The sequence below is a fragment of the Apus apus genome, chromosome 2 (assembly GCF_020740795.1).
Source record: "Apus apus isolate bApuApu2 chromosome 2, bApuApu2.pri.cur, whole genome shotgun sequence".
Classification (NCBI taxonomy): domain Eukaryota; kingdom Metazoa; phylum Chordata; class Aves; order Apodiformes; family Apodidae; genus Apus; species Apus apus.
In genome coordinates, this window is record NC_067283.1 from 25,568,211 (window position 1) to 25,595,950 (window position 27,740).

The 27,740-nt window shown below is 43.8% G+C and overlaps 1 protein-coding gene across 1 annotated transcript; it reads left to right on the forward strand.

Annotated features, from left to right (window-relative positions):
• Window positions 1–15,773: 15,773 nt before the first annotated feature.
• ASB4 (ankyrin repeat and SOCS box containing 4) lies at window positions 15,774–27,121 on the forward strand. The gene is made up of 5 exons (XM_051612213.1): window positions 15,774–16,058; window positions 19,182–19,481; window positions 22,684–23,174; window positions 24,840–24,953; window positions 26,582–27,121. The coding sequence occupies exons 1-5, from the start codon at window positions 15,845–15,847 to the stop codon at window positions 26,768–26,770; spliced, it is 1,308 nt and encodes a 435-aa protein (XP_051468173.1). The 5' UTR covers window positions 15,774–15,844; the 3' UTR covers window positions 26,771–27,121.
• The last annotated feature ends 619 nt before the right edge of the window (window positions 27,122–27,740 follow it).

Consider the following 27,740-nt stretch of genomic DNA (forward strand, 5'->3'; position numbering starts at 1 on the left):
TCTGCATTCATTGGAAAGGCATCTACAGCGACTAATTCAAGTGCAGAAATCTGCTCTGCAGGTGCCTGAAGGTAGATGGAGTGAATCTCCCTTGAGGTCTCTGCTCATCAAATCACCCTTGACTGAAGAAAGAGCCTGGTTTTCTATTTGTCTTACCTCCTCAGCATGATCCCAGCCAGCCTGGGGTCTGCCCATTGGCTCTGCCAGCATCTGCTGCAATGTCCACTCCCCAGGACCCCACCAGCTGACCAAGCAGCTGCAACAATGCCAGAAAATACATGGCTGCTCTTCATTCTGTTACAAATTCCCCTGAGCTCTTTGCCTTTGGGGCACTCAGGACAGACCTGGGAGTGACCTCCTGACACATAGTACAATGACTAAAAGCAGAAATGAATTGTGTGCATATCATCAGCTGTAGAGAGAGATGCACCAAGCCTAGGAGTGGAGGAAGTTAGCAGAGCAGGGTAAGTCTTATTTTCTTCTAGTCATTTAGGCTTCTCTACAGACAAAGAAAGAAAAGCAGCCCTTTGTAAACATGTCCAAGGGTGTATTTAATCTATTCTATCAGGAGAAACACAGGTGAAGTAGGACAAGTAGCACTCTGTAGATGAGCTAATGAAAGAGGCACATCCATCAGATTGCTGCTGACACGCAGGTGCTGCACCAACTTCAGGTAAAAATAAAAACTGGCAAGCAAGAAAACTGCTTACTACAAAACCAGGCAGAAATCACAAGCAAAGCACACTGAAAGATGAAGGGAAAAGCTTAAAATGCTGCCAATCATAGAAATGACAAGATTCTTCACAAAGGCTGTAGCCTAAAAACACTTTAACCCTGTTAGCTGATCAAAGTGAAATTGCAGATGGCTGGCTCAAAGACCTCAGCAGTTTCTTAAACTCTTCATGCTTCAGCTCTGCTAGAGCTAAAATCCACTTCTTGGCTCCCCATTCCAAAGCAGGGAGCAGAGATTCCTACAGCTGTTGAGCAGCTGTCACAGGGCAAGGCAAAGTCCCTGCTCACCCCTTAATACTGTACATGAAAATAGTGTCAACAACTAGTTAGAAAACTGAAGTTCGCCATAATTACCTAATTGAAATATGGTACCTCAAGAAGGTCAAGAATACAGATGTGTGGTACCTTTTAAAAAGAAAAAGGTAAAATCATTCCTGCAGTGACACCAAGTTATTTGATTTTCTCAATTGCTGAGAAAAATTCTTGTCAAAATGACATCAGTGGATTTGTTGGTGAGGGTTTTCAAAAGGCTTTTGCAGAAACAATCTAGCTTTTAGCCTTGTCCTCCTTCAAAGCAAGCAAAGGCCTCTACCTGGTCTCTGTGGAGCTCACCAAAGACTCCAGCACTGTCAGCCATGAGCAGCCCAGAGGCAGCCGCATAAACTTGGATGTCCAAATAAGTAGTGAGCATATTTTGCTTATTCCATGACGGTGTGAGGTAGTGCAAAGGTTCTCAGTGATGACAAGACTTCAGAACATGTCACTGTCAAAAAAAGCCCCAAGGAAGGCTATGTCCTAGAGCAGCTCTTGCTTGCTGTCTTTAATGAAGCAGTGCTTCTTGCTGCATCTGGAAGCAGCAGCAAAGGAAGCTGCTTTAATTATTTTATAGGTAGAATTGCTAAACTGGAGAGGTGCCAGGATAAACTGAAAGTCAGAGAGGTCATCCCAGGCAATCTGCCCTTTGCTGCTGACAGTGTGCTGGGTATGCAGAATATTGCTGTTGGCCTTGATTGCACTGCCATGGCTCAGCCTTGTCACAAGCATAAAGCAAATAACGCTGTCTTTTTCCAGGCAGGAGCATGCTGAGCCAGTAGCTGCCTTGGCAATACAATGCTTAAATCTTGCAGGTGAAATTCTGCTGTCTTGGTAGCAAGCTCCTCAAACACCATGATTGATAACAGCTTGCGAAGGAGGGAGGGGCCCATGTGGCTTCTATAAGGTTAAAGAAGAGTATTAAATGAAAGAGGCTCCTGACTTCAAACAGAAGAAGAGCTATGTTCCTGTCATCATCATCTTCTGTACAGCAAGACTCTCAGCCTAGTCTGTGTGCACTACTTTCATGACCTTGCAGATTAAAAAAAAAGCAAAACAAACAAAACACACAAAAAACCCCACAACAAACCAGAACACCAAGATTTTAACTACTGTCAAATATTAACCACTGCCAAAGACTCTTGGGGCTCAGCTACACTGGTGTGAGCACCAGCACATCTATCAGGCAAAGCATTGCACAGAATAGAGTTCTGGGGAAGAAAGTGAAGCACAGTCCAACGCAACCTTGCAAGCAAACATCCAGCACTGATTTTCAACTGTGGCATCGATTTCGTAACACAGGAGGCTCGATGTGCTAGTCCTGTTTATCTATGTATATTTCAAGGAAATTTCTCAGAAATGAAACTCCAAAAGTTGAATTTTCAGGATTCAATATCTCAGCAAAAAGATACAAAATGACATCTAGAACCTCAAATAGTTTTGGAAAGACCCTAACAAAAAAAAAAGGGAGTACACAGCCTTGAGTCATAAATACAGTAACAAACAAGACAAAACTATTATACACACTATGCTACAAAGTTTTTTTCTTAAAGCAAAACACAAGTGTGGTTAAGTGGTTTAGTATATAAAGTTTATTTATAAAATATAGTTGTCTTAAATTGTATTGACACAATGAAGCATAAAGAAAACAAGGGGAAATGGAAGTGTATAATGAATTCAGAAGTGCATATTTCTTCATCAGGTATGATTCCTGCACCTCCTTTCCCACTTTCTGGACTGCTCTGCATGTACACTTCAGCCTACTTTGAGACTTAGATCAGTGTGAAGCCAGTATAACACCACCAAGATTAATTTTATATTTTCTACAGCTCCATGTCCTGGTACTGGAGTTGCTTCAAATACATGAGTGTAGATATTGGCTATGGAGGCTCTTACATGAAACCAAGGTAAGGAAACCCTCAAACCAGCCTGTTTTGGAGGAGCAATCATAAATTCTGATGCTGTGGAAAGCACTTCATACTTCTTCATTGGAGGGATAGTGGCCATAGCCTGAAATTGTACAAGTGGTTTAGGACTATATCCAACATGTGGCTGGAATATTTGGGGTTTCAGGCAACCAGGAGCAGCAGAGAAATTCAAATTAATATTCTCACCACCAGGTGAGATGGCACTGGGGGTTCGGATGTTCTGTTTGGCCTGATCACCCTGTGTTTACTGAGCTGGCTGAGCCACAGTCTTATCATGTAGGCTGCTTTATGTCATGTGAGAAGCAGCTAAGTACTCTGGGTTTATCTAGTTTGGAGAAAAGGAGGCTGAGGGGTGACCTCATGGCTTTCTACAGCTTCCTGAGGAGGGGAAGTGGAGAGGCAGGTGCTGATCTCTTCTTCCTGGGGTCCAGTGATAAGATGCAAAGGAATGGCTCAAAGCTGTTCCAGCAGAGGTTTAGACTGGACATTAGGAAGCATTTCTCTACTGAGAGGGTGGTCAAACACTGGAACAGGCTTCCTAGAGAGATGGTCAATGCCCCAACCGTTTCAGTGTTGAAGAGGCATTTGGACAATGCCCTTAATAACATGCTTCAAATATTGGTCAGCCCTGAAGCAGTCAGGCAGTTGGACTGCATGATCATTGTAGGTTTCTTCCAATTGAAATATTCTATTCAGTTCCATTCCATTCCATTCTTAATATTCATCTGTAGCATGGTGGGGAGGACAAAGGCCAAAAAGAGGCTCTTGGGTTGAGATAAGGACAAGGAGGGGTTCACTCACAGGCAAAACAGACTCAACTTGGGAAAAAAATCATAATATAATTTAACACTAATCAAATGCACACAGGGCACAGAAAAAACAAAAGGCAGTGTTTAAATACTTTACCTCCACCCCTCCCTTCCTCCCGGGCCCAAATCCCTTTGTTCCCAGTTTCTCTCCCTCCTTCCCTCCAGCAGCACAGGGGGACAGGGGATGGGGTTTAGAGTCAGTTCACAGGCTGGTGGTTCCTGCTGCTCCTTCCTCCTCAGGAAGAAGGATTCCTTACAGTCCTTCCCTGCTTCCCTACAGGGTCTCTCCCATGGGAGAGAGTCCTACACAAACCTCTCCTTCATGAGTCCTTCCCATGAGATGTAGTCCCTCAGGAGCAAGCTGCTCCAGCCTGGGCTTCCCACAGAGTCATGGGCTGCTTCAGGAACAGTCACCTCTCCTGGCACAGGGTCTTCCGTGGCTGCAGATCCAAGTTCACTGGCAGCAAATCCATATTCATCCCTCCTGGTGCCTTCAGGGAATCTTCTGCTATGTTCCTCCATGAATGCAGGGGGACAGCCTGCCATCTCCCCCTGGGCTGCAGAGAAGCTTCTGCTTGGGCACCTTCTTCCTCCTTCTTCCTCACAAACCACCGGGTCTTCACCCGGGCACTGCTCTGCCTCTCCAGCTCAGCTCTTATCTCATTGCTTGCTCTGCTCAGGTTTTATATCAGTTCTTTCATATGTTAATTGCAGATGCATCTATTGTGTCTCTCTAATGGCTTCTTGGCTGATCCTGGAGCTGGGGGAGCTTCTCAGCTTCTTAACTGAGACACCTGTGGGGCCCTTCTCCCACTACCAAAAAACCCACCAAACCAAATCAGTACACATGGAAAGTATCTCTAGCAAGCATAGTTTGGAGGCCAAGACAGCAAGATAAAGGGTTCAGTGCATGAGAAGCATGAGAAGCAACAGAATCAACTTCACTCACATTTTCTGGCAGTTGTGAGTAGTTGCAGTCTTAAAAGATATTTGGCAGTTAAACTGGGTTATTGCAAACCCAGCCCATGAGCCTGCCTAACTAGCCAAATGACAAGTCCTTATCATTGTTTTCAGTGGGAAGAACTTTCCACAGGTATTTTTTTGATTGGTTTTGTCTGTGTCTGAATTTGTTTTCTGAATCTTCAAAGTCTTCTGGTAATACTGCTGTGAAAAATATATTGTCATGAAGCCACAGTTTACAAAAAAGGCTATTGTCTAATCCTATGGGTATACAGGGTAGGACAGACAACTTCATAGAATCATAGAATCATAGAATCATTAAGGTTGGAAGGGACCTTAAAGATCATCAAGTTCCAATCCCCCTGCCATGAGCAGGGAACCCTACCACTAGACCAGATTGCACAAAACCTTGGCCAACCTGGCCTTAAAAACCTCCAGGGATGGGGCATCAACAATCTCCCTGGGCAACCTATTTCATCGCCTTACTACCTTCATGCTGAAGAATTTCTTCTTTATATCTAACCTAAATCTCCCTTCAGTTTCAAACCATTATCCCTTGTCCTATCACTATCTTCTCTGATGAAAACCCCTCCCCAGCTTTCCTGTAGCCCCTTCAGGTACTGGAAGGCCACTATAAGGTCTCCCCGGAGCCTTCTCTTCTCTAGGCTGAATAGCCCCAACTCTCTCAGCCTGTCTTCATAGCAGAGGTGCTCCAGCCCTTTGATCATCTTGGTGACCCTTCTCTGGACCCTCTCCAACAGGTCTATATCTTTCCTGTGTTGAGGGCCCCAGAACTGCACACAGGACTCCAGGTGGGGTGTCACCAGAGCAGAGCAGAGGGGCAGAATCACTTCCCTGGCCCTGCTGGCCACACTACTTTTGATGCAGCCCAGGATGTGTTTGGCCACCTGGGCTCCAGCACACACTGGCAGCTCATGTCGAGCTTCTCACCAACTACCACCCCCAAGTCCTTCTCCTCAGGACTGCTCTCCAGCCATTCTCCCCACAGCCTGTAATTGTGCCTGGGGTTGCGCCGACCCAGGTGCAGGACCCTGTACTTGGCCTTGTTGAACTTCATGAGGTTGGCACTAGCCCACCTCTCCAGCCTGTCAAGGTCCCTCTGGATGGCATCCCTTCCCTCTTGGGTGTCAACCACACCACAAAGCTTGGTATCATCAGCAGATTTGCTGAGGATAGACTCAATCTCACTGTCCATGTCTCCAACAAAGATGTTAAACAGCACTGGTCCCAATACTGACCCCTGAGGGACACCACTCATCACCTGCCTCCATTTGGACATTGAGCCATTGACCACAACTCTCTGGGTGCAGCCATCCAGCCAATCTCTTATCCACCGAGTGGTCCATCTGTCAAATACATGCCTTGTCATTTTGCAGACCAGGATGTCATGTGGGACACTGTCAAATGCTTTGCACAAATCCAGGTAGATGACATCAGTTCCTCTGCCACCATCCACCATCTCTGTAGCCTTGTCATAGAAGGCCACCAGATTGGTCAGGCATGACTTGCCCTTAGCGAAGCCATGTTGGGCTGTCACAAATCACCTCTTTATTTTCCATGTGCCTTAGCAGACTTTCCAGGAAGATCTGCTCCATGACCTTGCCAGGCACAGAGGTGAGACTGACCGGCCTGTAGTTCCCTGGGTCTTCCTTTTTCCCCTTTTTAAAAATAGGGGATATGTTTGCTTTTTCGCAATCACTGGGAACCTCACCAGACCACCATGACCTCTCAAATATGATGGACAGAGGCTTAGCAATTTCATCTGCCAGCTCCCTTAGGACACGTGGGTGAATCCCATCAGGTCCCATAGATTTATGCACCATCAGGTTCTTTAGATGGTCACAAACCTGCTCTACACCTACGGTGGGGGTAATTGACTCTCCCAGTCCCTGCAAAGAAGTCATTGAGGACCTCAGCCTTCTCAATATCCTGTGTTGCTGCCTTGCCCATTTCCTTCATGAGAGGGCCTACACTCTCCTTGGATGTCCTTTTCTCCCCAGCATACCTAAAGAAGCTTTTATTATTGTTCTTAACATCCCTGGCAAGATTTAATTCTAGTAGGGATTTGGCTCTCCTAACCTGATCCCTAGCTGCAGGATGACTAACTCCTTCAGTGCACTTGCCATTCACTCAGTGATGAGCATTTAGATGGATTAAGAAATACATTTTCTGTTGAATAGCACAACAGGTTTTGTATCACAAGTTTGATTTGAATGTTAGACAAATAAGAAATTTAAATAATAAAAGAAAAACATTATATTTCTTCATTGTATTCGAAAATAGTTTTTAATGTCACCACGACACATACCTTATTTACTAATCAACTTATTTCTGTATAATTCTACTAAACACATTCTAAAAATAAACTGGTTAAACTAAATATTGATTACATTATTGCCTTTGACAAACATCTACACCATACTTCTAAAAATACCCTCCTACAGAACCAGATTGTATTTAATGGAGGAAAATCAGTATTTCTAGAGTATGTCTTATCTGTTTTTTATTTACATCTTCAAAGTGGCATTGCACCCTACAACCATCTCCACAGACTGTCTCAGGAGATGATGTGACAAGCCCAAGAGTCAGCTGTCGTCACTGTAGGTGTCTATGTTTGGATACAAGAAGAAAAAAAGTTTTCTTGTCTGATCTGGACATGTCGTGCTGCAAGGGTCACATAATCTTTCCAACTATCTCGCTCTGGCTGGATTCTGTCTTTGCATAGGTTTTTCATGCTTCTCCGTGCCTATCAAAGAAACAAAAGTCTGATCTTGAGCAAGGTGATGGCAAAACTGCATCTTCCCTTGCCTACTTAAGCTCGCTTCAGAAGTGTTCTCATTGTCTTTCTCCGTGCAAAAATCGTCCACCAGGCTCAGGAGAGGATACAGTGATGTGCAGGCTCTTTAGCCTGTTCTTCTCTTGGAGAAGGTATAAATTTCAAGGGGGAATAAAACCACCACTTCAAGTTACCATTTCTCAGAAGGAGGTACATTATTGACAAGATTTGGGCTGCAATAGAGTGATAAGTGGGTAATTTTTTTTAAAGGCTTGTTTATAAACAATCTTCTTGAAATATGAAGGCTTTTCTCCAAGAGCTTTTCAGTTTCAAATGCAATTCACTGTATCTTTGACATGACTTTTCTACTGATAATAAAAGGCTTTTGATACTTCAGGACTACTTATACGAGATCTGGTGATCTGTTGATAATAAAACAAGCTCATAGTGTGCAGCATTGCATTTTCCTGTTTCTTGTTGTTATTTAGGAGGAAGAGCTCAAGTCATGATCTTTATTTTAAATTCAGTCAAAACTCTTACTGACTTAATTGAGAATATGGTTGGAAAAGGACAGACTATAAAAAGAATAAAAATGAGTTAAATGAGGACTTGGCACAGAGAGTGCAGGAAAAAAAATGAAACATAGCAAAAATAAAGCCTACATCCAATTCCTAGACAAAGCTACTGAGAAAGTTGTGATTGGTCACTATGGCAACAGATTTTTAAATGGAAATAAAATGCTTTTAATAATGCAAGCACATTTTTCTATCCAGATCTAGTAAATGAACTCAGACCACCTTAAAAGGGATATAATTTTACAATAGGTATTCTATATAATGTTAGAAACACAAACACAGTGTCAACATATAAATAACTGTAACATGTTGATGTTTTTACCCTATTACTGGTCCAGTCACTCAGAGACTGAGGAGGTAAATTAGTTATTTTCTTTCCTTGTCACTCAGAGACTGAGGAGGTAAATTAGTTATTTTCTTTCCTTAGGGAGTTTTTAAATAACTGGTATAAATCAAGGCAAATGCAAGCTTAAATGGGAAATATTTTGCTTTTGTCTTCTTGGCTTTTATACTAAGGGACTTGGGCTGGTGAATCAATATAGAATCATAGAATCATAGAATCATAGAATCCTAGGGGTTGGAAGGGACCTCGAAAGATCATCTAGTCCAACCCCCCCGCCAGAGCAGGGTCACCTAGAGCACATCACACAGGAAGGCGTCCAGGCGGGTTTTGAATGTCTCCAGTGAAGGAGACTCCACAACCTCCCTGGGCAGCCTGTTCCAGTGCTCTGTCACTCTTACAGTAAAAAATTTTTTTTGGATATTCACCTTGAACCTCCTATGCTCCAATTTACACCCATTACCCCTTGTCCTATCACTGGTCATCACTGAGAAGAGCCTAACTCCATCTCCCTGACACTCACCCCTTACATATTTGTAAACATTGATGAGGTCACCCCTCAGCCTCCTTTTCTCCAAGCTAAAGAGACCCAGCTCCCTCAACATTTCCTCATAAGGGAGATGTTCCACTCCCTTAATCATCTTAGTAGCTCTGCTATAATGAATATAGCAAGCTCTATTCCACGATGTAAGAACTTGTTCAGGAGGCAACTCACTTCTCACCCCTTTTGCTCTGCACTCCTCATAAAGGCATCTATCAAGGCCAAACCAACCTTGCATCATTCACACCAGTTTTGGACGTCTGTCAAGAAGAGCTGGAATTCCTGCAGCTGGAGGAAGACTTATCCAGTACTGTACCAATTAAACCAGCTTTTAATATGCACATTCTGATTTAGACTAACACAACTATATTGTCACTTCTTCACCTAAGGACTTGGTCTGTCAGGTTCTGGGAGGGTAGATGGCAATGCCCTGAATGAGCAAGCTTAACAGCTTATGTTGCTTAGAAATGTAACAAACCACTCTGTATCAGTGACTGATTTATCAGGAAAGGGTGGAAAACACGGACAAAAACAGAGTTTGAAAATATTCATCAAAAGCACTGGCACAACGTGTGTAGGATGGTTATGAAGCCACCACAGACCTGCACTGTCCCTGTCTGCCTCACTGCTGCACCCAGCCTTGTTGGTGAGGCACTGATTAGTTTGTGCCTCTCTCATCTTCCCCCTCCACACACGCCACACTTTTGGCAGATTTTCCCACGTGCTTTATTTTGGCATTGCTTCAAATGTAGTCCTTCAGAACAGGAATAGTCTTATTTCTAGCCTGCCTGATGGCTGTTCAAAGAATCAGTACAGCTTCAGCTGGATGTGCACACATTCCTTCATTTGCTATTGTGATCCAAAAAGACTGTCATTTTAAAGTAGTTTCAAAACTGGGGTCCTTTCACACTTTTGCTGTTTGCCTGCCCTACAGCCCCATCCCTTTTTCTGATCCACATTTAATATATAGGAAACAATTTGATAGATAGGAACCATCTCACATAGACCATCTCAGCTCTGCACAAATTTCACTTTAGCTGGCAAGGCAGAAGTTGTTGGGAAGAGCCTGATGAGAATGTCTCATCTTTGGCCAGTCACTGTGGGAGTTCAGCCATGGCCAGCCCTGCCAGGGAGCCCAGCCAAGCAGCAGGCAGCTGGGCATGAGAGAGGGTAGGAGAGACACAGCCACTTGCAGGGCTCTTCCTGTGGGCAATGAATTATTTTTGTCTCACTGCTGTGAAGGAGCACTTGTCTTTAAAGAACTGCTTTCCACAAGCTTCATTTAAACCCACAGTCCATACCTCATTTCATCAGGAGGAAAGAAGAGATTTTCATTTTAAGTTTGGTTGCAAAGTCTTACTTTTTAAAGTGCTGCCAGATACTACGACATCAAGCTGCAAAAATTATGAGATTTTTCCACTAAGCATAGATAGGCAAGATCCACTTTTTTCCATGCCTTCAAACTACTGTCCATGTAATTTTTATTTATGTCCATGTATATGCATCCTGTTTACAACATCCATGCCCTTCAAATCAGAGCAAACCTACAAGCATTGTATCTGGGTAAAGATGGTATCTAACTGTTTTGCAAAATAAGTGCATTTTTTGTATACTTTTCACAGGACAACAAACTATTAATTGTATTATACTAGTAGTCTTTTTGAGAGATTACTTCTCATTTTAAAATATCCTAAGTTCAACAGCTAGCATCCTAACATCAGTAGCTAATCCAACCCTTAGCTTCTGGACATACTAATAAAGACACTGATAGCAAGAGTTGGAACAATGTGCAGAAACAAAGGAAGTAGATACCTGGACCTGAAGATGGAAATAGCAGGCGTGAAAGCCAAAATGAAACATGTGAAGGACCATGGATTAAGCTTGTGCCATGACATCTTCAGATACGAAGTTCCATGAGAAAAAAATTCAGCATTCTTGGTGTCAACCCTGGTTTCATAACACATGTGTTCTGTAAAGCTTAGGCACCTCACTTGATCCATATTTCTAAATTATGTTTGTGTAACTGAGAACAAAAACAGAAAGCTCAGACTCAAACACACAGGTTCCCAGCTCTTAGGAATTGGACTTTCAGTTAGTTTTGAGTTTTCTGTCTAAATACCTTTGAGCATCTGAGACTATTTTTCTGCCCCATCCCTAGCAAATGAGCACAAAAGTGAAATAATACAACAAAGAACAAGAGAAAGATTCCAAACTACTGATACTAAGGAGGTTTCAGTTCACCAGTCACAGGGATGAATTTAAGGAGAGGACTTTTCTCAAAAGATTATTTACAGCTGAGCACCTGGAGAAAATAGTTTGCACCTGGCACTTCTAAAGAGCTTTTTTCCTACTAAGAAATAAAGGAGGTAATCTTCACACTCAGTGTGAGCATCCTGGAAGAAAAAAAAAATCAGGTAAAATATAGCTATTGCTAAAGCAGGCAGAAAGATGTACAGCAGTGAAAAAAAAAATCAATATTAATATTAGTAAAAGGATGTATGAGATGAGTAAGAAAGAAAGCTGTGCTTAATTCATCTTGGGAGCTGAGAGCTGTCAAGAAGAAACAATGGATACACTTAGCAACACAAGGGATATACAAGGCAATACTGCTCACAGAGTGGGCAGCAGCACAGCAGACTCGGCCTGATGCTGCAGGCACTCTAGGGGCCACAGCAAAGCAAAGGGATTGGGATCACTACTGCAGCAGTATTTTCACAAGCACACGCTGTTTGGAAGAGGTGAAAGTGTGGGACCAACTCAGGGGTCTATTTTTTGCTTCAGGCCCACAGATCTGATGTTCAGTACATTTTCCTCCTTAACACACAAGGCTTCAGAGCAGGGCTGACTACTTCTCACAGGGGCTGTGTTACAATTGCATACACAATCAGCTTTAACCAGCAACCTGCCAGGGGAAGGCAAGGGCAGAGCTGAAACCTCACTGGCCAAGCGTGCCGAGGCACTGCTGCAAAGCTCTGAGGGGAGGCTGCAGGCAGTGTCTCAGTCTCCTGTATAAATTGGGTGGGGGGAGCAGGTAAAAACCCTGCTTCTATTACTGCTCTCCATACGCACCCCCACCAGCACTGCCTTCGGGCCTGGGTTGCTGCAGAAAAGGCTGCCTGGCAGGGAGCTGCCGGGCTTTTCTCTGTTGCAGCAAGGAACAACTCCACTGCTCCAGTAGCACCACCACTGTTCTTTTGGAGCATTTCTCCTTTTGCTGGCTTTCTGCCTGCCTCAGCACTGAGTTCAGGATGCTGGTTTTCATCTCCAAAACTCTGCTCGAGCTGTTCCCTGCACTGCTGTGAGTTACGCAGCTGCCAATAGATCATTGCTCTGCATCAGGAAGTGCCAGAGGAGGGGCCCTGGATCCCCAGGAAACACATTCTGCACAGTCTGCCAGTATATTCTTTCCTATGCTTTCCTTAAGGAAAGACAGCCTTAAGGCTTTTTCTTCTATGAGCCGTCACAACTCTGACCTTCATACAACTCCCATCCCACCTACCATCCTGCTCATAATGCCACCTGGATGGTGTTCATGCACTCACCTCCATGAACAGCTTTCCCTGACTCAGCTCTGCTGCTTGGTGCCCTACCTAATAAAGGACATGGCTGTTGAAATCAGTGGAAATACTTTCCTCAACTTCAGTGGCCTTTGGGAGAAGTTTGTGAGAACCCTGATGGAGATGGGTCCTCAGGAGCTCATCTGATGCCAGTCCCATCACTTGCAGTGGAGAGCAGTGCACACCCCGAGTGCTGGCTGCTCTTCTCTTGCTTGCTGTGCCCCTTCACACGTGGTTCTTCTGACCTGCTGTAACCACTCATGCGGGGCAGATCCAGCCCATCCCCATGAGGTGCAGGTGTTTGTGTCCTTGTGGTTTTTCCTGTGGACAGGAGCATGTTGTGTGGCATTGTGTGGAGCAGAAGGAAAGCCTGGGGGCTGGAGCTGCCTTCCCAGTAAAAATATGCCTTTGGGATAGCTGGGTAATTTAAACAATTGATCCTAAATGTGGAAATCAGATTTTATTAGTGGATACAGTGTGTGAGAGCACAGTGCCCATCACAGTGGCCTCGAGTCCAACCTTTAAATACCTTAAATACTAGTGCTGTTATTTATATTAAGGAGGTGATGAGCTATTGTTTCACAGTGAGATGTTCAGAATATTTGGCAGCTTTGGGGCTTGAATGACAATTTTCACTTTCAAAATCAAGCTGCCACCTTGTGGTACGGTAAGGCAGAAGGCTGTAGGAAATTACATTGCTAGGAAAAATCTACCTACATGGTAAAACCGGATCCTTTTACCCCACCAATGACTTACAGATTCTATGTATTCTTAAATATATTTTGACTATACTTCAGGTAATAAAAATTCTTATGCCATGCTTTAAAAAGTCAATCTAACATTTTGTGATTGCTTGTCAATGTCAAACATAAAAACATTTCCTCTTTCTTGTATGTAGTTGTACTGAAACTATCAGTGAACTCATTGAGCAAGTTTTTCAAGATTAGATCCACATGCAGCTTATGGTAAAACACGAAGTGTAAAGGGTATAGGTATCTATAATTGTTTCCTTTCTCTCTTTTAAGCTCATTAATGTTAAGGAAAACTTCTGCGAGAGTCGGAGAAGTGCCACACATGCTGCTGAAGGAGAGCAAATTGTAGAGCGTCATCTGATCTCAGGAGGTGTCCATGTGCTCCCTCTTGGACCATGATGGATATAAGATAGTTGTAACCAGCTTTCTCTTTCACTGTAGCCCAAGCCATTGCAAATTACTTCACCTTGCTTGTCAAGGAAGAGCAAGTACGATGGATCAACAGATGTGCAGTAATCTGTTACAGCAACGTGCTGGTGCATCTCAAGCTATAGGCAGCAGACCAGCCTGGAGATGTGCTGGCACTGTCCTTTCAGTGTACAGCTAGATTGAATGTCTCTGTGTCATCTAATACTGTGTATGAAAGATGATAGATGAAAAGCTAGTCCATTTCAAATTGAAAAGTGGTGCTGAGGTCAACAGTTCACTGCAGTTAACATCAGTGCTTTGTGCATCCCTGACTTTTCAGGAATATATTAATTTAAAAAAAAAAAAAAGAAAAAAGGTGCAGGTAACAAGAAGCCTGTAAGATCCCTCTGCTCATTCCAGAGAAGCATTAACACTTCTTTTAAAGCATGAAGTGGGGTCATCCACTACTGCAAATATCAAAGTAAGAGGAAGGTAGTCATGCAGAAGGGAACATAAAAGTAAGGAGAGCCTGATGTTGACTCTCCTCTTAAGTAAGCCTAGAAAGACCCAGAAGAGCTGTTTGAGACCACCAGGACAAGCTGTTTTCCTTGCCACTGTGTCTGTTACAAAGTGCAATAACTGAGGGAGTTGTTTTTAGTTTTAGTTTATAATTTTTTATAAAGTATTCTTCATCCAAAAATACATAGGTAGAAGGAACTCACAAACTTCATAGTTCTTCATTAACTGCTGTCTTGTAACACCTTTGTTGAGCACTGGCTCTAGGAGAGAGCTGGTGAGCATTCCCACGGACTGGGGTCCTACAAGTCCTCATGGGGCTGCATGAGGAGCCTGGCCTCTGGAAACCTTACAAACACAGGAGCTGATCCAACTTCCAGAATCACCAATCTCATGTTTTCCCATCAGCCCACTTGGCAGCCAAACTCCCAGGAAGGATAAACATGAAAGCTTCTTCTTAATGGTTGTGGTAGCAGCCGCTTTGCTTGGTGATTTAAATCAAGAGTGGGTAGTCTCCTTCTAGCTGTAGTCTCATTGAGCAGTGGGTGCAGGTGTGACCCACTTCTATGCGATGCATGGCAGCAGCTCATGCTAGCCATGTGTGGGTTTGTATCACTTCAGCCTGCTGTCAAAACAGGGACAGGATGGGCAAAGAGGGAAGCGAAAGAGAGGGAGGAGGAAGTGAGTGTTTGGTAGGTGGTGGGTTTGTGAGGGAGATCTGAATTTAGGTGAAAGGTGGGCAAGGAGAAGAGCCTATGGACTCACACAGCCTTTTGTGTTTGCACCTGGGTTCATTCACATGTAAGCCCTCTGTGGTGTGTGAGATCCACCACCCTGTAACACAGCTGGACAGCCCTGCACCCCCCCACAGCCCACCATTGCTCTTTCCTAGGAGCACTGCTTGTGGCCTCTAAACAAACTAGGGAACTCCTGCTGCTCAGGGAATTATACAGGAAACCGGGCTGGATCAACACAGCAATCCTTTGGGGCTTTACAGATCAGGTCATCTGTGAGACCTGTATGGTGGAGGGCTCTTGTGAAGGCCTGCATGATGGCTGGAGGAATTAAAGCAGGACCAACATGCCAAATGCTGTCCTGAAGAAGAGTGAGCTTCCTCCCACAGAAAAGCTACCTATTTTTTTTCTTTCTTTTTTCTTTTTTTTTTTTTTCTTTCCTGAAATGGACTAATCAAAAGGCATCTGCAGGCAGAATATCACATCCCATTGCAGTCAATAAATCAGCAATGATAATGATGAAATATGAACCTTTGTTCAGCTGAGAAAGAACACCCAGGACCAGTGTCTTTTAATATAGGTGTATGGCAGAAGAAGAGGTTAGCAATGTGGTTAATGAAGCTTTATGTGTATAAAATCCATGGAGAGAACTCTTATTTTGTTGTTATTGCTAGTGTGTCTGTCCTCACTTTCATAAAAAGAGTGTGGTGATATCCAAGAGTGGCATTTTGATGCCTCAAATGCTCCTCATATAAATAGAACAAGCAGATCAGCATGACTAAGTGATAAAATTACCTTCTGGTCTTCAGGAACTTCAGCATGCAACTGTGCTGTAGGGACCTCAGTGTACCCCTCTTAACAGCACAAGCAAATACATTTTGAAATGGATTTGGAGGAGACATGCAAAGAAGGAGAGAATACAGAGAGGAAAAGGACTCGAACTGCAGCTGCAAAGTTGGTGAAAAAGGCTTTTCTCGAAGCCCTGAAGTCCAATGACTTTGAAACACTGGAAGAGCTCTTGAGCCAGAAGCAAATAGATGTGGACACAGTGTTTGAAGTGGAAGATGAAAACCTGATTCTGGCATCCTACAAACAAGGTAAATGCGGCAGCATTCACCGGCCAGGAAGTAGATGGGTTTGAGTGATTTTTAAGAAACACTGGACTTTTGTCTCTTCTGAAGCTATAGCATAAGCTGATTCATAGACACTAATGTCTCAGTAGGTTCATACAGCTGTGGTCATTGTAGGAGGGGAATTTATCAGCTGCACCCAGCGGGCTTGGTGGAGGGCAGGGCCAGAGACCAGCCTGAGCCTCTGTGCTGCTGAGGCAGCTGCTGCAGCTTCACGGCAGTCCGGAAAGATAACTTCTTTGCCATTTCCTTGCAGAGAACTCAGATGCAAAGCCCAGAATAGACACATGCATGCTAAGCCTGGTATATGCATTTCTTGCATGTACTTGGTCACATATACAAACCCTTTAGAAACATAAAATATTAAATCTCTTTCAGCTTACAGTTGTAGAGCAGTGAACTCTCCCTAGCTCAGGAGAACTAAGGAAATATTGCAGAAATATTGGATGTGGTTGGATGGGAGGTTTATTTTTCAAACTGGCAGAAAATTAGGATGTGCTAGTTTATCAAAACAGAAAAATCATCTGGAAAAACACAAGCAGATAAGACATCTATTTTGGAGTTTAGAAAACTCAATCCATTTCTTAGCCAAGCACTGACTGAGTTTCCAAAAGCTTACAACTTAAAGCAATAAAGCAAGTTTGCTCTCTGTTAAAACCAACAAACTTCATTACCTACTTGCTAACAGATTCTTTATGTGTATCTAGAAAACAGTAATTACCAGCCTTTGACAGAAATTATATGTGGAGATAAACATCTCCAGTCCCAGCAGCATGGCAAATGCCTTTTTTTTTCCATGACACAAAGAAGGGACAACATCCCACCTTTTCTCCTTTTCCGTGTTTACCTCTTATTTAATGATTTGTTCCTGTTCTTCTCATTTAATTAGGATGCAGTTGATGCAGTCATTATGTACTTCCCTTGGGGACAGTGTCTGAACTAACCCACACAGTGACAAGTGTATCTTAAAATACCTTTTTGTCTGTCCTCAGCAGGCTGAGATGCATTCTGGTCGTGGTTTGAGACCACAGGATTAATGCATAGATTTTTACTTGTAGGTCATTTGACTTCAAGAATTCACCTGTAATTTTTGGAGAAGTCTCTCCTTTCTCCAAAAGGTAGAGGGGTAAATGCACCCTATGGCCTGATTCACAGCAGTGTATTGTCCTTTTCTGAAAGGCAGGAGGCTCTGTCAGCTCTCATGCAAATTTTGCTTTATTCTGAGGCCCAGATAACTGTGATATGAGAGAGGAATTTCCTTGAGGAGGGAGAGGAGAGAAAAATGAAGCCCCACAATCCCACCATTCAAACAGCCCAAAGGAATGAAGTGGAAAGAGATATGATGGGTGACAAATTGGCTTTGCTTCCTCCCTTCCAAAGAGGTGTAGAGCTCCCAAGGACACTGACCTTACATGCACCATGGATTTTTCATGTTTTTAACCAAAGAAACAGGCAAGCTAAGAGGCCTTCCATGGACCCCATGTCTGCTTCCTGCTCAGTGCCTGGTCCCTGTCCCTCTGGGCCCAGAGATGTCCATGGGTTTGGGCAGACGACATGGAAGATGCTGTCTCAGGATGTCTAAGCTCAGCTCGCCTGCAGCAGCACAGGAAATAAACAGTGGTCTCAGGCAGGGAAACTGAGGCTATACGAAGTATAACTTGGCTTTAAGGATGACTTTCCTGCTGTTATGTGTCATTTATGGCTCATTATCTGGCCATAAATGTGAGACTCAGCTCCACGTAGGATAATCCAGCAGTGTCACTAATAAATCAGATGCTGTCATGACTGTCCATTTTATATCTGCAGTCTTTCGGTGCAAGTCTAGCATTTTTCAGAGGCATACAAGAACTGCATTATTGGCATCTATCTCAGAATATGCTTGTAATTTAATTAGGAAGGAAGAAAGACTTGAAGACAAGTTTCTCCCTGAGACCAGCGCTTTATTTCTACCTCTTCCCTTCCTCTCCACCTTCTTTCTGTCTAACACAATACACATTAATACTGTAAAAACTGTATCCATATGACATATATACAACTAGAGATGAAAAGAATGAAGGTCTGAATTAATTTTACCTCATTATACATTTTTTTCTGTCTTTTACATGACGACAGTGTTCAACCAGGCAGTTGTCCAAGGAGAAACAGATAAATCAAACCCAGAAAATGTTATAGGCACATTCTAGCTGCGACGCAGCTGCTGAATCTAAAAAGAAAAGAAAAAAAGATGCTTTAGACTTCTCCTGCCCTTCTGCACATTATCACTGTGTTTTACTGTTTCAAAACAAATTCTTATACTAGTGACTTCTGAGACTGTCTCTGTGTGATCATTAAGCATGAAGTCCTACTTTGGGAGCAAATATTTAAGTTTTATTTTGTCTTACACCTATTTGTAAGTAAAAAAAAAAAATCAGCAAAAAATCTAAACATTTTTGGAGCCAAATTTCATGCTAAAGCATTGCTCCTACTTGGCACTTCATCCTAATTTATATCAGCATCCAAACTCCTCACTCCATGCTGCTCAGGGGCAACAGTTGGCAAGAGGTCTGTGATACAGCTACAGCCACATTGCCAGGGGTCATCTATTTGGAAAACCTCACTGGAGGTCTGAATCCAGCTCCTAGCATGCAAGATCCTTCCATCTCCCACACAGAAACAGCAGGGTGAGCTATCTGTTGAGTCACTGGCCTAAGTAAATGCTGCCTTCTTATTCCAATGCCACGTATTAAAATATTCAGCAGGCTGAAGATCCCATTTCCCCCATATTTTTCATCTGGTGGCATTTCAAATGCTCTAAGCATATATTTTTTAAAACAATTAGTCTGCACAGGTCACAAGAAAAACAGAAGCTGCCTTCAGAGTACATCTACGTGGGAAATATCTCTCCAAAAGGCAGGCTATTCAGCACACATACTGAAAGTGCTTAATGCAAATGAAGTTATACTTGAGAGAACTGTAGTGCTGTAGCTGGTGAAATCACAGTAAATTAAAGCAAAACTCCAACCTTTCCTTCCCCCTCAATTATTCTCAGTACCTGGATAGTCCGAAGAAAAATCTTTGCCAAGCATGGTAACACACTTTCACTTTGTACAGGGTACTGGCTGCCCAGCTACAAATTAAAAATATCTTGGGCAACTGGACTTCATCTAGCTGTCATGTATGGACATCTGGAGAGTCTTTCCGTCCTGCTCAATCACAAAGCTACAATCAACTGCCGGCCCAATGGAAAAGCTGCAATCCACATAGCATGTGAAACAGCAAACGTTGAGTGCCTGAAGATCCTTTGCAACCACGGAGCTAAGGTGAACTGCTTTTCAATGAGTGGGCAGGCTCCCTTGCACTTCTGTACCACACGAACCTCTGTGCCTTGTGCTCAGCAGCTGGTTTGTAGAGGTGAGATAAAGTTCTGGAGGGTCTCTCATGGCATGCCCAGAGATGGTGGGCATGGTCTGTGGTTTCTCTTAGGAAGGACATTTACATCTGCCAATGTACGTGTGTATTTATCCCTTTCATGCACCGCTGACTCACATCTCCATCTCAGACTCCTTTTCCCCATCTCTTTGATGAGAGGAAGTTTCTCCTATTCTGACTCCTCACGCCATCTGTCTTACCCTCTCCCTGGCCACCCACCCTTACTCCACAGTTGTTTCCCATTTCATTGCCTCGAGCCTGCTGCCTGGTCAGTCCCTCAGCAGAAGGGCTCCTCTGAATCAGGGAGCTTCTACTTCCCTATTCTTATTCTATTTTCTTTGTCTAAGTTTACTATTGAGATGTTTTCACCAGAGAGTGCACCCCTTTCCTCTTCTTTCTTGGTCAAATTTCCTTCATCTCAGTAAAATTCTTCCAGCCACTTGTTTTTCTGAGACCTGGCCTTGAAAAACTGGATGCAATTTTTCATACCATCTTTTCATTTCTCAGCAGCCAGACTCCTGCATCTATGTAGGGATTGGGGAAAAAAGGCTATTGATACAAGTTTTTGTTCTCCTAAAGTGAAATACATTATGCTGCTGATCATCTGTAACAAATGATGCTATAAATAGATGCATTTCCTGGATAAAGATATTGGTGTCACACACTGTTTCCTTAATACAGGGATACTGACTGAGGATGCAGTAAAATACAGACATAAAAAGTACAGCAAAGTCAGGCAGTTCAAATCTTAAGTTACAGAGAGATTCCTCTATTTTTCACACTGTGCCATAGCAAACAAGGTTGTTGTTTTTGAGTTGTGTTGTAGGTGGGGGTTTTTGAGGGGTGGGGGTGTTGGGGTTTTTTTTGTTGGGTTTTTGCTTGTTTGTTTGTTTTCTACATGTGTTATTATTGAAGGCTTTTTCTGAGATGCAGAGCCCAAGTGTGCTTTGTGGGAAGGGCAATCAGCCACCCAAAATGAATAACCACATTGCTTTTCTTCTGCTGGAAAGACACATATTATTGTGTTTGGTAGAAAGGAAAAGAAATGCTGCCAGTTGTATCCTGCCTAAAGCAAACAGTCCTGACAGCAGGAGCTGAATTTGCTACCATGGAAAAGCTTAAAAGTCAAATATAGCCCTATAAAATGTAGCATAGGAAGAATGAAAATGAAAGGATGTATTCTGAAGGCTTTCTCCACCCACCCATCAGCAACAGCATAATAATACTTTACAAGCCACCCTTCAACCCAAAGTACTCGGTAACTCGACTTTCCATATGAGCTAAATGTTGTGGCTGCAAATAAAATGGGAAAGATCTGGAGCAAAGCGTGGCAGGTGTGCACATAAAATTGCAGCACCACCCAAGAGCCTAAGTCAGGATTTTGACTAATGTCCCTGCACCAAGGTTTACCAAGACACATCTCCTACCCTGCTATCTCCACTCAGTGGTGTCACACTGGGTCGTTTCAGGCAAATGCAGTTTAACAACTTCTGGTTTCAGCAACTTGCCAACCAAGCAAAACTGACCCCATGTTAATTTACCACCTCCAAACTTAGATTGCTGATATTCTCATGGACGTCTAACATGACTAACACTCAACATGGCTTAATGGCATTTTCCAGCCCAGAGGTAATTTCTGACTCCTCTTCCTCCTTTCCTGTCCTTACACCTCAGTCTTAAAGTAAGTTTGGCCACGTAAGGGCTTCCATGAATCCAGAGAAAGATGAACGGCCTCACAGTGTGCACTTGCTCTTGCATGAGTCATTTATTGAATCGTAGAATAATAGAACGGTTTGGGTTGGAAGTGACCTTAAAGACCATCTAGTTCCAACCCTGCATGGGCAGGGACACCTCCCTCTAGACCACATTGCTCAAAGCCCCATCCAACCTGGCCTTGAACACTTCTGGGAGGGAGCATCGGTAACCTCCCTGGGCAACCTGTGCCAGTGTCTCACCACCCTCACACTAAAGAAATGCTTCCTAATATCTAATACAAATCTACCCTCTTTCAGTTTGAAACTGTTCTCCTTCGTCCTATCACTACATGCCCTTGTAAAAAGTCCCTCTCCAGCTTTCCTGTAGGCCCCTTCAGGTACTGGAAGGCTTCTGTAAGGTCAGTTATTGACAATCTGCCAAGACCCCAGGCTCAAGGAGCCCTTATCACCCCCAGCTGTGGTTGTCAACATCGGCCCCCTCACCTCTGGAAGAAGCCCCTCGCCCCTCCAGCCCACTGGCCCCACTGCCCGTGGTTCTGCTTTGCCCCGGGGAGTGGGGTCTTGCCAGCCTCCCCTCTTTTCTCATACCAGAGTCAGTATCATCCCAACAGGCATCTCCATTTCTGCAGTGCAAATTGCCGGGCGTTGGAAAGCCAGAAGGCAGCCGGCAGCTCAGGCTGCAGCGGGCAGGAGCGGGACACTCCTGCAGATAATCCCGCTGCTGCCGGGACCGGCCGGGCAGGGTGGGAGCCGGGGCCGGGCAGGGTGGCAGCCGGGGTCGGGCAGGGGCAGGGGCCGGGGTCGGGCAGGGGCAGGGGCAGGGGCAGAGGCAGGGGTCGGGCAGGGGCAGGGGCAGGGGCCGGGGCCGGGGTCCCCGGCGCCCCGCTTGGCGCTCAGCAGATGGTGCTGTTGCTTCGGCTGCCACCGCCGCTCGGCACGACTCGAGCAGTCTTGTCTAATCCCCTTCGCAGCTTGGGAATAGGATCCAGGCCCGCAGCTGGTTATGGGTTTTTTATATCATCGACGAATCTATCGTAAAACGTGTTTTCTCCCAGGCTCGCAGGCCGTGAGGTCCTGCAGGAAGTGTTCTCATGGTGTAGGTTTGAGCAGATCTATTCTCTGGAGTAGGACTAAAGCTCTCTTTTTTCCTTCAGTTCTTAATTTATAGGAAAAAAAAACATTTTACACCAAGATTTGGACCTCCATGCCAAAATAGTGTTCAGAAACAGCCTTTTGTCAGCTCGGGGCCAAGTTACTACATCTGAAGCTGCATCCAAGAACCTGAAGTTTCTAGGTTTTTCCTGGAGGCTTAAGAAATGCAGAACCCATGTCCCTAGCTGTTTGCATTTCCATGTTTATCTTTCAAGCTAGTTGCCCACCCTCACCTCCTGCAGCAGGGCTCAAGCAGAGAGATGGCCAAAACAGTTTTGTTGCCTTGATTTTTTTTCCCATCATCTTTTTTTTGGCAGGAGCAAATGTGAACATAAAAACAAACAATCAAGATGAGGAGACTCCTCTGCACACCGTTGCACGTTTGGGTATCCCAGAGCTTGTGGCCTTTTACGTGGAACAAGGAGCACAGGTTGATGCTCTCAATGCCTACATGGAGACTCCCCTGGCCTGTGCAGCCTATTGGGCCCTGCACTATAAGGATCAGATATACAGCTCGGATCACCACCTCATCTGTCGGATGCTCTTAGACTATAAAGCTGAAGTGAATGCTCGTGATGAGGATTTTAAATCACCACTCCACAAAGCTGCCTGGAACTGTGATCACATCCTGCTGCATATGCTGCTGGAGGCTGGAGCAGAAGCAAACATCATGGATGTCAATGGCTGTACACCATTACAGTATATCATAAAAGTGACATCCGTGCGACCAGCTGCCCAGCCTGACACCTGCTACCAGCTGCTACTGAATCATGGAGCATCTAGGATATATCCACTGCAATTCCACAAGGTTAAGGATGGCTTTGTACCATAAGGATATGGATAGAGGTGGTGTCTTAAATATGAATGGGATGAGAGGTGCAAACTTCAGGGTTTGGTGGTATCTGGATTTGCTGGAATCCTGTAAACTATGGGCTCAAAATGCCCAAAATCTTGTGAGCCAACTTGCTGTAAGCGTGGTGTCATTTAACTGAAGTCAAATTATGGTTGCTAATGTCAGAAACCAGACTCGCATCCCATTTTTGTTCTTAGCCAACCTGAAATCCCAAACTCTAAATGCAGGTTAAAGCCTAATTTTTCAGTGCTGATTCACTGCCTCACTTCAGAAAACCCACATGGGGTTAGTCAAACCTGGATCCATACAGGCTACATGTAGTGTAGTGTGCAGTATGGAGTGGAAATCAGAGAAGTTGATTCCCCTTGTCTCTTCCGACCCTTAAAAATCAATTCAAATCTATTAAAAATGAAATGGATCTCAATAAAGCTTTGGCTAATGCCCAGGAAATGTGAGAAATTAAGGGCAAATGCTGGGCCTGGGCTCATAGTTAATTTTAAAAAAATAAATGAATGAATGAATTTGCAGAATCCCTCCCAAAGGATTTCTAAATGTCTGCAAAGCCCAAGGCAACGACAGAAGTAGCTGACAGACTTTTTATATCACACAATTAAGTAAGCTCGCTGTAGTCAGGACTCATTCTCTCTCATCCTGCGGCCTGAGCAACATTTTGCAGCTTCTCCACTATATATATAAAGTTTCAACAAGTCAGACATCCAGAAGCCTTTCAATAAACTGCCAAATCTTTGGTTGTGAGCTAGCCCTGTCTTTAAGAAAGTAACACTAGTTTCCAAGACAGCATTTGAGACTTGGGTCTGGAGTCTCCTCTTACTGCCTCTGCCTTTTTCCTGTTGCATCGGGCAGGTCTGCCTGCAAAACAATCATTTGCCATCTGCAAAATATGTAGGATTATATTTATTATAGAGGGATGTTCTGCAGTTTTGTTTGTGAAAGGCTGTCTACTGTGTGGGGCAAAACTGTGCCTTGTATGGTGTGCATGCAAAGCGTTCCACAAAGTTTTGTTCCCTGAGTGTGAGTTACAGTAGACTTGGGGTTTTTTCCTACTGAGCTAAAGTTATTGGAGAGTAACTTACTGGAGAATTACTGCAGAGTTTTCATTTCAGAGGCCTTGTGGGGTTCAGAAGCCTTGCTTTTGAACTATGTTATCTCCTAGTCTTCCTTTACATTTTCCTGTAACAACTCATTTTTTATTCACATTATGAAATGTTTTCTGTTTCTCTGCTGCTTGACCTGGAGCGAGGACTTTGTGCATGGCTTTGCCTGGTGTCGAGACACTCAACCTAGGTATGAACAAGTTATTTCCAGAATCAAAGAATGAAGCTACCCCCATCAGCAAGCTACATGGTTCTGGAGATCTAAGCCAGTATTTCTGTATGACCTTACACTGGGGTGTGCACAGCTCCACTGGGGCTAGCCTGGGGTTTCTTGCTGCACTTGCACTGAGCAGTGTAGACATGGGCTGTGACTTTTGCATCCTCTGTGTTACCCTCTTGTAATTCTGTCTGCGTCTGTCTCAGTGTGTCGTTGCACAGTGCCAAGCACCCAGGCTAGCCCCAGCTTCTTGGTGGTCCTCATGGTCTCTATGCATCCTGCCTGCAGGTGCTACAAGCCTGTCATTCCCACCCCAGAGCTGTGGAGGTTGTTGTCAATACCTATGAACATATCAAATCAACTTCGAAGTGGAAGGCAGCCATACCTGATGACGTCTATGAGGTAAGCTTTTAATGAGTTGCAACAGAATAAATTCCAGGCTTGTTATTTGCATTCTCTATATCTGGCCAAAGGAAAGTGAGAATGGTTCTGAAAGAGAAGAACATCTCAGAGTATGTCCCCATTTATTATGACTCATTTGACAAAAGGATATCACTCACTGAAAAACAGGCATATTTTTGAGAAACAACATTATCCTTTGGAGCACTGCTTGTCAGGGGTGCTGCAGGAGCTCAGCTGTCCCTGCACTCAGCAAGTGCAAAGACTGTCTGTGACTGATGTTCCTTCAGATCTGTCAGTGTGTTTATTTATATTTTTTTAAGTCAGCAAATATTTTAGAAGTACTGTGTTACATGTGAGTGACTATGTATCTTTAGGTTCTGTTGCATGGGTTCAGTTTCTGAGCAGGACTTGTTAGCTGCAAATACAAGGAAGAATTTAAATGAAAAATAAAAGATTGAAGAAGAAAGAGATGTTATCAAAAGGCAAAATTGTAGGACAAACTACATGCTTGACTATAACTATCCCTTTACTTCAGAAATTCTCATAATCCCAAATGAGCGTTCCAGTTAAAACCCAGGGTTTTTTATTCCGAGCTTTCTTTAAACTTTCAAACCAGTGCAAAAGTTAAACACACCAATTATCTCCCATGCATTATCATTGACATTTAGGGAACCTTGTCTGTGTTATAATGCAGTTATACAGCCATAGGAACTGTGAGATGCTTTTTCAGGTCAGCTTTGTTCAGAAAAACATTAAAAGAAACCATTTGGGGTGAACACAAATATCAAAGGTGCTTCTTCACACAATGATAATGATAATAACAATAATAATAAAAGTTTTGCTGAGCTTTAAGTGTGATTAGAACAAAAATTTTAATTTGAAATATTGAAACATTCTTTTGGAAAAGTCTACAGTTGCTCTATTTATTTGTTAAGATTGTAATTTTTGTTGTTAAAGCTGTTGCCAAGTTTGATGTGTAATGGAAGGAAAAAATTCTGTTGACACAAACTGTACTTTTTAATACATGAAGTGTATCTGAAAAAAGTATAACCAGTTCTGTCAAGTAACAAGGATATTAAGTAAGTTCAAGTCATGCATAGTCACATGTATTTACCATTTGCTTCTTTTATTTCAACACCGTTTAGAAACATCTGCATTTTTATTCTCTTGGGGATGCAATTTTATTTATTCTAAAAGGCCACTGGGGTGATGAGCAAGGCTGAAGGTACTTGGCCGTTCGCAGCCCTGGTGAACTCCTGGGTAGCACCAGCATTGCACTGTTTCACTGCCCATGGGGTTTAGGAGACAAACTCATCCTCATGCCCTGACCCTGAGCTGGCTGCATTATCTGTTCACATCAGGACTAGCACTGCAGAGGAATTCCCCCCTCAAACTGATGGATATAAGGTGCACAAAGCCTAAAGATTTCAGCATCATCTTTTACTTAACACTATTTGAGGCAAGCATAAGATTTTTGTACGGGCATTTGGCTAAACCAAGTGCTGGTGCTTGATATGCCTCCAAGGGACAGGAGAGCTGTCTGTGCTTTTTACCTGCATGTGGACAGGGGGAAGCAGGGGAAGGAAAACAGTCTTATTGCCCTAAAACATGCTTGTGTTTTTTTACAGCGGCACCAGGATTTCTATGACTCTTTGTTCACTGCGTGCAGTAATACACCAAGGTCACTCATGCACTTATGCAGATGTGCTGTTCGGGCAATATTGTCAGCAAGGTGCCACCGAGGAGTCCCCTTGCTCTCCATCCCCCCATTCATGAAGAAGTACTTGCTGCTGGAACCAGAAGGAATCATCTACTGAGCCAGAGCAGCGTCTCCTTTCCCAGATCTGCACGCCTCTGTGGGGTGCTGGAGATCCAGGCACAGCCCTGATACAGCCCTTCGCTTCTGCACAGTCGCAGGCCAGCCTGAAGCTGGGCTGGGATTTACCGGCTCTCCTCGGAGCCGCTGCTTTTCCCGGCACTGAGGAATTGCAGCTGCAGGCTGTGGGTCGCGCTGGGGGCGGCAAAGCTGAAAAGCCCCCCCCTCCAAACAAGCACAAGGGCACAGACTGCAGTGCTTTGTTCAACCTGGCTTCAACGGTGCTTCTGCTGCCTTTCGTATTTATTGCACTGCCTGCTAGATAGCATTAGATTAAATCTGAACAACCTTTGATACTCTTTCACTGTAATTTTCTTCAGCTGTCATTTTGGGAGTAAAAGAAAAGATACCATCAAAAAATTGGACATTTATTAGCATAACAGAAAAGCTTTCCGAGAAAGAGCTGGGCAGACTGCTTTGAATCATGACCACAGACAGGGTGTCAGTAGTTCATATATTTTCCTGTGGATTGCCTCTCTATTCAGTATCAATTCACTGTTCACTACACCTGCCTGATAAAGCTTTGTTATAATAATATCCTTTTTAATTGCAAGAGTTTTTTCCATTATCAATTGAAATATTGAAATCTGCAGCACTGAAATTTCTGTTCATAGCTATTCATGCCCAGGTAGCTTTTAGACCTGTATATCCCTCAGAACATTGACTGTAAAAGGAACTTAGGTTGCTAATGTGGACTGTACACCTCATGTTTTTTGGCAGTTAAGCACAGGTGAAAGAAATCCCGCCTTAACTACAAGGTGTTTCCAAGATGAAGATGTGTTGGCTGTGCTGTTACCATCCTGCCCGTCCCCCTGATTTGCAGACCCTGTGTTTTTGGCCCTGCCAGTGCTGCTTTCCCTGCTCACAGGAAACCTTTACTCCTGACCAAGCTGCTGTCTCCTGTTGAGGAG

Coding starts and splice junctions, on each gene's coding strand:
- ASB4 (XM_051612213.1), top strand. CDS start 15,845: ATGGATTTGGAGGAGACATGCAAAGAAGGAGAGAATACAGAGAGGAAA. Junction 19,482..22,683: donor TCAGCAGCTGGTTTGTAGAG/GTGAGATAAAGT, acceptor TTTTTTTGGCAG/GAGCAAATGTGAACATAAAA. Junction 23,175..24,839: donor ATCCACTGCAATTCCACAAG/GTTAAGGATGGC, acceptor TCCTGCCTGCAG/GTGCTACAAGCCTGTCATTC.